This window comes from Sipha flava, unplaced genomic scaffold, assembly GCF_003268045.1.
Source record: "Sipha flava isolate LNK unplaced genomic scaffold, YSA_version1 264_pilon_pilon, whole genome shotgun sequence".
Classification (NCBI taxonomy): Eukaryota; Metazoa; Arthropoda; class Insecta; order Hemiptera; family Aphididae; genus Sipha; species Sipha flava.
The window spans coordinates 1-11,325 of record NW_020272926.1 but is presented as its reverse complement, the minus strand read 5'-3'; the positions used below and the strand labels follow the sequence as shown (position 1 = coordinate 11,325).

The 11,325-nt window shown below is 25.4% G+C and overlaps 1 protein-coding gene and 2 long non-coding RNA genes across 3 annotated transcripts; 1 reads left to right on the top strand and 2 right to left on the bottom strand.

Annotated features, from left to right (window-relative positions):
• Positions 1-501: 501 nt before the first annotated feature.
• On the bottom strand, positions 502-8,155 carry LOC112685076 (DNA repair and recombination protein RAD54-like). The gene is made up of 13 exons (XM_025556846.1): positions 8,059-8,155; positions 6,747-6,908; positions 6,490-6,686; positions 6,355-6,424; positions 5,384-5,578; positions 5,100-5,321; positions 4,579-5,002; positions 4,359-4,521; positions 4,066-4,267; positions 3,516-3,722; positions 3,285-3,448; positions 2,160-2,349; positions 502-665 (listed from the first exon to the last, which is right to left on the bottom strand). Exons 1-13 carry the CDS (start codon positions 8,059-8,061, stop codon positions 597-599), a joined length of 2,268 nt encoding a protein of 755 aa, XP_025412631.1. The 5' UTR covers positions 8,062-8,155; the 3' UTR covers positions 502-596.
• A 19-nt stretch (positions 8,156-8,174) lies between these two features.
• Positions 8,175-10,944, bottom strand: LOC112685074. The gene is made up of 4 exons (XR_003148754.1): positions 10,224-10,944; positions 8,909-9,092; positions 8,435-8,522; positions 8,175-8,212 (listed from the first exon to the last, which is right to left on the bottom strand). It is a non-coding gene; the product is annotated as an uncharacterized LOC112685074 (long non-coding RNA).
• Positions 8,844-9,061, top strand: LOC112685075. Its single transcript, XR_003148755.1, has 2 exons — positions 8,844-8,928; positions 8,996-9,061. It is a non-coding gene; the product is annotated as an uncharacterized LOC112685075 (long non-coding RNA).
• Positions 10,945-11,325: the final 381 nt, after the last annotated feature.

Below are 11,325 nucleotides of genomic sequence, written 5' to 3'. Positions count from 1 at the left end.
GTGTCATTAATATAAAAAAAACAAGACGGCTTTAACATTTTATTTTGTTTGTTATCTACTATTACAATATTATAAATGTACCTACATATCAAAGCTTAAAATGCAATATTTGCCTCTCATTACTTCAAAGATAGATTCAATGAGAAGATTGGAATCATTACATAGTGTTTTTTCATAACTGTTTTTAAATCTGAAGTTATTCCTGAAAGTTGGATTTGTAAGTTCGGAGCGGCATTTACTTGATTTCGAAACTTAGTCTTTGTATACGCCGAAAAGCTACAAACTACAAACCTCACATCGGGAAATGTTTCAATTCCAGTTCTATGTTGAGTTCTATGTTCAAATCATAGTTCAAATCAAAATATTGCTAATTAATTTATATTTTCCCAAATTTCTCACAGAACCCTTCGCGCAAACTCACGGAACCCTTAGGTTCCGCGGAACACTAGTTGGGAAACACTGAAATAAAGTATAGTAAATAAATAATCTTTTATTTTACTATAGTATATATTTAATAATTTATAAATAAATTTTAAATAATTTAAAATTTAATATCGTAAATGTTTAGGCACATACATGTATTAGTATAACATTTTTTAAGTTATACTACTTTTTTCTTCTTCTTCGTCATCAACTTTATCATTGTTTTCTTCTACAATCGATTTCTAGTCAAGCATAATTTAAAAGTTAATTTATTACAAACAAAAAATATTTCATAAAATAATTAATAATTATAGCAGAATTAGTAACTTGAGTTTTCTAATTAAAATATGGTAATAATAATAGTAATATTACAATAGGTAAAACTTTAATACATATTATAGATGTATAACAAAATAAAATATAAATAAAAAATAAATATCCATGAGAGGTTCACAAATTTTAATGAAAAAATCTTTTTTTTAAACAACTTTCCTAGTAAGACTATTAGGAGCTGGATAATAAAGGTTTTTAATAGAATACTTTGAAAAAAACTTTGAATGGGCGTTGCAATATTTTGAAATTAAAATATGTCTGAATGAATTTGTAGGATTAAGATCAATAAATTATAAATAAAAGTAACTAAATAAATTATATAATGTAAAATCATTATAACATATTATAACATTTTCAAGTCAGAAATTGCTCATGCTTTGTTACAATTCGGAAAAGTTGTAAGTCCAAAGAGGGGAAGACCATTAGTCAATGCAACATCAATTAAAAAAAAAAAAGAATATTTACTCCAAGGCCCACTGATGATGTGAGATATGATGTAACTGGCCATTGGCCTATTGTAGCTTCAAAAAAAACAAAGATGCAAATACTGCTTTAACAGCTATACTTTTATAGTGTATAGTCTTTTATAGTAAATGCAAATTAAACTTTTGTCTTATTTAAAAAAAAATTGTTTTTTTGTTTATCATAATAAATAATTTTTAATTATTATATTCATAATCATAATATAGACTGATTAAACAGACCATAATTTTAGTATACTTAGTTTTTAATTCTATTGTTAATTTTTATGTAAATTACTATATGTTAACAGTTTTAAATTTAAATTTTTAATTTGTTTTAAATGTAAATTTTAATTTTGTTGTAAATGTACACTACAAATTTTTAGTGTAATACTATATGCTATATGTAATAGTGTATATTTGGAGAAAAAAAATGTTGCCATTTCCCAATGATAATTGTAAGCATCATGTCTGTAAAACTTAGATAAATTCATAAAAATTAAACAAACTATTCAGTCAAAAAAATTTTTTTCCAAAAATTATTAAATTGAGCCTGAAAGGATTAAGTTAGAATTCATTGCTCTCAACTCATGGTATTTTTTGCTTGGAGATCTATTTTGTGGATTATGTCTAAAATAAAATTGAATCTTTGCTGTTCTACTACTGAAACTAGAAGCTTAAAAGTTTACATTAAACTAGGCATAAAAAAATCAATTCAGAATGTGATTTAACAGTGTTATTCATATGTTTTTAAGATAGCAGTAATGGTTAAGTATAAAAATAATTATATAAAGACATACAATCCTAAAAATTAGTAAAATTATTTATATACCATCTTGAAAATATTTTATGCATATAATAATACATATAAATTATAAATTTTGCTGAAAAAAAAACAATATTATGATTAAGTAAATAGTACCTATATAAATGTATATTTACCTCTTTATGAACTGTAGAATGTTGATAAAATACCATACTGATTCCTGCATGCCAACATTGTTTTAATACTGGATCTACAAGCCATCGTTTGTCTGCACAATGATGCCAACAAGATAAATCGTTTGTACAATCACTATCTACTGGTGGTATTTTTGTTTGAATATTATTAACACAACGTATACATTTTATTCTACAAAAGAAAAATACAAAATTGAAACTCAATTAATGTCTACATAATTCTTTATCTATGCCACTACATTTATTTAAAATATGTTTTAAATTTTAAACTTGTTTCTTTTACTTGATAAATAATTATAATAGTATACTTATTTTGTACATAAAAAACTGGTTTAATATTTAATTAAAAAACAAAAATATTATGATCTAATATAATTCATGAAACACTATGCAATTTATGAATTCGTAATTATATTTTACTGTAAAAACACATTTGAAACTATAATTGTGTTGTTATATTAAACTTGATTGAATAATTTTCTCTTAACAAATTGAAAATTGATTTTATACAAATACACTTAATTACTATTAACTATTAAATATTTTAGTATTTTAGTATAATATACTATATATTATATATAATTATATTAGTAAATAAGAGATAAGCTGAGTTCTCTATTCCAATAAGTGCCATAATAGGCCAGGATAAATACATTTCTACATGCACATAGCTAAATGTATCACATGTACATAGAGTGTGCATTATTTTATAGATTAAGCACAAGTAATATACACAATCATGCTCACCATACATATTGCTATGGTCTTTGAATGCTATTATTAATTGATATTTTTATTATTCAATATTAAGATGACTATATAAATCTATTTAGAAAAAACACAGTTAGGATGGATTAAATTTATTAATTATAAAATTATTTGGTGTACAGATGTATATTATATACTCCTATTTTTAAAACCAATTAAAATCTAATTGCATATAATAGATGTAAATACTTCAGTGCATGTTTGCTATATTTTGGACCAAATACATAATTATTATTATGATTACTTTATGAGTTTATGATAATAATTTTAACTCAATGGATTATACAATAATTTAATGAGTATATCATAATAGTAACTTTTATGAAACTGTTAAATTACTTGTCATGAGTATCACTAATAGTATCTTGCCGAAGATTAAATAATGTACGTAGTTCTGAAACAGTGAAATGTCTAGCAACATCTTCTTCACAGTCAACTACACTAGAACTAAGAGCTTTTTTGTGTGCTTGTCTTTGCATAATTTTTTCTTCTATTGAACCGGTCTAAAGAACATAGATAAGAATAAATTTGAAATAATTAATTACATAATTATTAAATTCTAAAACTTGCCGCTAAAAATCGATACACAAAACATGGTTTTTTTTGGCCATCTCTCCATACTCTAGCCATTGCTTGATCATCATTAGCTGGATTCCAATCTGGATCAAACATTACTAACCTATTTGCACCAATCAAATTTAAACCACACCCTCCAGCTTTTGAACTCAACATAAACAAAAATGTACCACTAGTTGGGCTATTAATATCATCTACAGCCTAAATAAAATGCAAAAATGTATTTAGCAAAATCAATTTTATAATCTATTTATAATCAGTTGTTTACCTATATTTGTGGAAGGTTCAATAAAAACAGTTTACCTAAATATTACCACTTAGAATTAAATTTAAAACACTTGTATTTTAACTTTTAAGTTATTTTTGGAACTATAAATCATTAAGTATTTAATAAGTGAAAGTATTTAGTTTAAATTTAATAAAGCAATTTTTTTTTTTTTAACAATGAATTAAAAAAGGTAATTAATAAAGGCAATTTTTAAAACTTTGATCATAATTAACTATATGTTATTAATTGTTTTAAAATATAATCTTTGATACATACTTTTGCTCTTTTTTTCGCAGTCATAGATCCATCTAATCTAACAAATGAATAGTTTCGTAATTGGGCAAGTCTTTCAAATAATTCTAATGTTTGAGTATAATTAGAAATTAAAACAACACGATCAGTGGTAGTTGTTTTTATAACAGCTAACATTGTGTCAAGTACCATTAATTTAGATGATAACTCAATTATAAGTTTTTTTCTAAAAAAATAAAATTTGAAAAGTCATTCACTTATGTCCATTTTTCAATCAAAAAATTAATATCATTATATAACTAATAATCTAAAATTACTTAGAATGAGCTTCAATATATGACAGAGGTAGCAAATGTTTAGAATTTTCAAATCCATCAGATCCAGACATAATTTTATCAATAATAAGGTCCGGATGAGCACATAATTTTTTAAGTAATGTAATAGCAGCTAATGCATTACTAGTAACTTTTCCATCATTGCCTATAAATATGTAAACAATATATTATAAATATAATAAATAGAAAATAATTAGTATACTTTTTATTGATTTTGTAACCATATCAGATTTGAGAAGATGTAGATATAAATCAGTTTGCAAAGAAGTCAATTTTATGCATACAACATGCTCAGTTTTAACAGGCAAATATTTAGCAAGTAATGCTGATGTACGCCTTATTAAACATCTATTAACTAGTGTAATCAATTGTTCTAAACGTTCTGCAGCTTTTTTGCGTTCTGAATCTGTTGCACAAGAATCTTGACCTCGCACAATAGGAGTTTCATATTGACGACGAAATTCTTGGGCAGTTCCTAAAATACCTTCATTAACAAAATGAACAAGACTGAAATACTCAAGTAAATCATTTTGAATTGGTGTGCCTGATAATAAAACTCTTCGTTTTGCTTTTAAAGCCATTAATGATCGGTAAGTTTGGTTTTCACAATTTTTTAACCTATGTCCCTAAATAATTACATATATTACTGTGTTTAGTTGACATATATCTCACAAAAAAATAATATTTAAATAATTATTAAACAAAAAACAAAAACTTATTTACTTCGTCACATAAAACAAGACCAATATCTTCTGCATTTTGTAATAAACTTGCATGACTACGAAAAGTTTCATATGATATAACTAATATTGGATCAACAGTTCGGCGTCCTCTAGCTTGAACGAATCCAGTTATAAGCTTATCAACTTGTTCCTTGCCTCCTCCATCCACAGGTAAAGCTCCAATGCGACCACCAAGCCATTTTTTTATTTCATTACACCAGTTCTACAATAAAATATATTCTTTTAAATATTTTTATATTATAAGAATCTAAATTATGAAAATACCTTTACTAAAGAACTAGGAGTAACAATAATGGCTTTATAAATAGTTGGAGAAGCTTCTGGACTTTGTTTCAAAAGAGTCCACATTAAGGTAATGCATTGTAAAGTTTTACCCAATCCCATTTCATCTGCCATAATGCATCCATATGAATTTTCTATACGTACTCCAGTAACACATTCATACATAAACTTCACACCCTTAAAATTAAAAAAATTAATTAAAAATTTTTTGTTTTCTTCTATTATTTGATAACAAACACTAAAATACTGTGAATATGAATAAATTAGAAATAAGTTATAATTAATCTTCTAGAAAATCTTAATAATTACCTAATAAATATTAAAAAAATATATACTTAATCAAAATTATCTACTCAGAAAAATATGATAAAAGATAATACTATGTAAAAAAAAAAAAACATACATAAATAAAAAGTAATAAAAATACAAAATAGTAAAAATTATGTATTATTTAGGAGAAAGAACTCTATGAAGAGGTTTAAGCAAATATGATGTAAAAAGACATGGGTATTCTGTAGACAATACAAAAAAAGAAAAAAATGAAGGATCAATCTTGGAGGTTCCAAAGAATAGTTAAGTAAACAAAATATAAAGGAAAAGTCAGTATTATATAGAATCAGTTCTATCGAAGCCTAGGGTCGTTAAAATGAAACAGAAATAATTTTGCATCTACTCATTGCTAAGTCAATCATATGTATAAGTAAAAGACTACAATACATTCTTTATTTCTAAATTAAGAACTGCAATTAGACTTGGATGATTATAAGCATTTGACTTTGTCTTCAGAAAAACAAAATATATGACAATATTAACCACTAAAAACCTCAAACGCCACACTTTTTTATTTATTATTAAGATCTATTGTACAAAAAAATCATGATAAATAAAATTAAGAGATTCTAAGAAACATGAGACAAACTTATTAATAGAGAAAAAAATAAAAATAAACGAACTTCTCTTTGATGTGGTCTAAGTATTTTTGATAAAGCTGGATCAACAACAACATGCACAAGTATTTTATTCCTAAAAATAAAACAATAATAATTAATCTTCCAAATATTAAATCAAATCATAGGGAGGTACCATACTTATCCATTTTTAAAATATCATGAGCACTAATTTGTGGAGGAATATATAAAATAAGGGCGTCAGGATCAGTAGGGTCATGTAAAGGGCGACGGATACCATCACGACGAACACCTAAAGCTCTACTAAAACTGCTACCCGTCCAATTTGCTATGGGTACTTTAAAAGGCTTTGACAATATATTTCTTATATTTTGCTCCTAAAAATATTTTAATAATGTATTAATTTAAATTATTCACTACATTACTTATTAACTTACATAAATAGAAAGTGTTTTAGGAAAAATTGGAGATTTTTCATCTTCTTTTAAATTATTTTCAGAATTTGGTGATTCACCATTATACTTCATACAAACCCTTTTAGATTGATTTGAATTACTTAAAGGCCGTTTATTAACTTGACTTGGTGCTAAACTTCGACGCTAAATAAATCAAATTAAATTGTGTTAAACACTTTTATACTTAATGATAAAAAGTAAATTACATTTCATACACTATAAGTTTTTATAATAATTATTGACTATGTAATAAAAACACCAATTTTACCCAGTAGATATTTACTAAATGTAGTTTGTATAATAATTTAAAATTTTTTAGGGGATATCTATAAAAACCTATAAACTTCTCCTACATGGATTTTGATCGAGGTTTTTCACTTGGGATTTTAATTTGGTAGCATGAAAAACATTGGGTTATGTAGGAATGGTAACAGTTTCTTTTCTTAAGAATTATGTACTTAAAAATAAATCTAGGATTGTACATTTAGACTTATTTAAAGTTAAAATCTAGTGAAATGTAAAATCTCATATTGTATGCAAAAAACATTAATCATTGTTATAGTCTTACCTAGAACAATAATAAATATTATATTAAGTTTTATTAAAACTTTCGCTTTTGTAATGTATTTAATGGGGCCAGGATTCAAATTGGCAAAAATGGGCAATAGGGACTTTAATCCATATATCATTCACAGCGTTTCATATAACTACTAGGTATTAATTATAATTAGGTATATATATTATGAGGTGTTGTAAGTGAACAATTTTTTCACCAACTATTCATGTGCTGTAAAAATGTATAAACTTGTAAATTACTTACTTATTGTTTTAAATAAAAGATTATAATTATTTTTTAATAAAAAAAAAAAAAAAATTAAAAAAATTAATTTATAAGTCTATATTAATGTATAATTTATATTTAATATAATTTTATTTTGCTGGTATAAAACTGTTTAATACCAAGTGACATAAACTAAATTGCAAATCAATTTTTTTAACTATTTTACTGTTTATGATTTTTGTATGAATTTTTTTAACAAACAGCTGAGCGTTACAGAACATTTTTTAAAGACATGTTAAAAGGGACACTTTATAAGCACTATGAGAGATAAAAAAAACTTGGTCTCCTTGCATTCCTTCATTTTAAGCCATGAATGAGGTAAATTTATTCATTATATGTCCATTGGGTACAGTCATATTTTCCCAATAGCTGAATTTATATACACATACATATACATACATATATAATTATATACTAACTTTGTGTAATAAATTGTGTAATTTTAATACTTACCATAGTTAGTTTTGATTGAATTTTGACTTATTATAAAAAAAATATGAACTTCATCGAGTTTATGTACTTAATTTTTTGAATTTATTAAAACAATAAACATTAGGTAATAATCTTATATTATATTATTTAACTTATTATTAATAGAAATTGGAACCTGAAACACATAGATTAAAACCTAAATAAAAAAAATAACAAACATTTCTAAAATATGTAAATAAACTAATTATTTCTACAACATAGTTGTATATAAACAAAAAAAACATACTTCAGTAAAATAAAATATGTTTTACATTATATTAATTAATTTATAATAAATATTATAGTAATAACATACATTAGTATAAAATAAATTTAAAATTAAAATTAAATAACTTACAAATATATAAGTATATTGATTCACTTTGATGACAATGATTCACTTAAAAGATTTGAATGTTGGGTGAATTGCATACATAAAATCAAATCTATTAAAATAAATAGTTAAAAGTTGTTGTCAAAGTTATTAGACAAAATAATAATTATGAACATTAGCAATATTCATTATCTTATAATTATAAAGAATGGCTGATAATAATATTTTATATTTCCCGCGCATCCACTCTGTTTATCACAATGCATGATAATACATAAGATAAGACCCACAGACCAATTCTTCAAAGGAAAAAATTTTTTGTGTCCGATATAATATTGCCTACATTTAGCCCCTTCATTGCAGTTCTCAAAATGTGATAACATTGATTTAACGATAACATAATTTTTATTATAATAGTTTTATTTATTGTTAAATTTAAATTAAAATAGTTAAATAAATTAAGTAATACACAATTCGAAAAAAAAACACAATACTCACTAACGATCGTAATTTAAAAGGTACAATTCAAAAGTAATAAAATCTTTGCACCATGTACGGCAATTATTGATCAATAATCATTTTCAGGATTGCTCCTGTGCAAAGTATCCTTGATGAGGTAATATAGCCATTAGAAAATAGTGGTGTATGAAGTTTGGGTTGAAACAAAAAAAAAATCCAAGTTCTGAAAAGAAACGTTAAAATAAATAAAAAAAAATAGATAGATTAATTTAAATTGAATAATATTTTATAATTATGAAAGCAATTCATTAAGGGTTTATTATTATTAGTTCATTTGAACAACTTGGAATAAAAATTTTTGTATAGTAATACAACAAATTATTATTATATTTGTATAATAATTGTATTGACGATAAAAATAACTCATTGTAAATTATTTAAATATAACTAATTAATTAAACAATAATAATAATACTAAATAAAATAAACAATAATAATTAATCAATCACTCGCTCGATATAATTTCTGAAAAAGTGATCAATCCGTTGAAATACCGGGTTTTCGCACGGTTTTGCGTTTCAAACGAAATACGATTCATTCGGACGGTGTCACTATACGTGAAAACAAGAATATGAGTTCTCCCGAACGACCACAATTTGTTCAAGTTTAATCGAGAAAACATGATCGTGAAGCGAATTATTACATCTTATGACGACATCGGCAACATTTGTTCGATCGAGATGACGATCAATTGTAAACGAACTATACTTGTGTCAGTTTATATCTCTCCGAATACACCATTTGAAAGAATTTATCGTCTTAAATCTAATGACGTACAGTGCTAAATTAAAAAGAATATTCGAAGTGCTCGAAAAGTATAATAATCACGATTTACTCATGCTTGTTGGCGGAGACTTACATTTAGATTTACGAGAATCACACGGAACGGAATTTATCGAAAAATTATGTGTACCGAACTAGGATTACAATTAAGTAACGATCTCGCAACAAAAAAACAATCTCGCGCAATTCGACTTGTATCAACGCCGTATTTTATCGACACATCGAGCAGCTTGAAACGCATGAGTACGTTTCGTATTTCAGTACACTCCGTCCTTTATTATCAATCACTAAAAGTGTTGTAAATTACGATTCTGTCGTTTAAATTAAATTCAAAAAAATTTATATTCAATTAATAATTATCATGCGGTCATTGATACTTGTTTATTTTTTACACAAGTTAAAAAAGTTATCTACAATTTAATTTTCGTCTCCTTGTATCTAATAACTTATAATCGACGTCGACATTCTTATGTTAACTATATTCAAGTAAAAACAAGACACATATATGTACCGATGTATCTGCATGTAGCGTAGATACTCTTTGAATTTTTATTATAAACGAGACAAAATTGTTTATCTGTCGTTAGCCATTAACCGTGTCACCCTCACGACATAATAATAAACCAAAATGGTTATGGATCCAATCTCAGCGCTCACTAACCGGCACCTGGAGTTTTGCCCTGGAATCTCATTGAAATTAAAATCGAAGGGTAGTGCAGATTACTATCACATTGACGACGGCGACAACAACGAATACTGCGAACGCGACCACCATCATTACTGCGGTAAAAACGACCACAGACAATGATCTTTGCTACGACTGCGGCAACACGGTTACGGCGACGAAGACAACAACGTTGACTATCTGTCACCTAATTCCCACCTATTTCCGATTATTTGATCGACAAGGTTCCGCGTCGGCATACTAACGAAAACTTTATTGAGTTATTCCGATTATTGGCAAAGATTAATGCCCTTGCATAGTTGTAAATATAATAACCAGCCCCACTGTATTCTCGGAACCTGATCAGCCGCTTATTTGAACCTGTTGATCAGGACTCCACAGATATAGAGAGTATACCCCATGATCGCAACGTGTAGTATTAGAATAAAAACAATGTAGTCGTGAGCGAAGGTAGTTGACACTGGTTGTCCACTTTAATCTAAATCGACTTCTCGATCACATACTTATTGCTAAAATTTCTTATACTCAAAGAAATAAAGAAAATCAATTCCCGGTTACATTACTTATGTATCGTAAGAAAGTTAAGATTTTATACTACTAAATATATTTTGAATAAATATAGTATTAATTAATAATCAAATGAATGTAATTAGGTACATAAAATTAATTAAAAAATTTTAAATTATTTAAAGAAATATAAAAAATTATCATACATATATATATATATAATATTAAAAATGAAAATTTAATAATGGAAAAAAAAATGAAAAATTCTAGTTCTGAAAAGAAACATAACATATTTATTAAGATTTTATAACTATTAGTTAATATTAGTCATACGATATAAAAGATATAAAATATTTTATGTCAATTAAATGAATTTTTATTCCATTAAATCATTTAATGCATAAAATTCAACAAATATTAT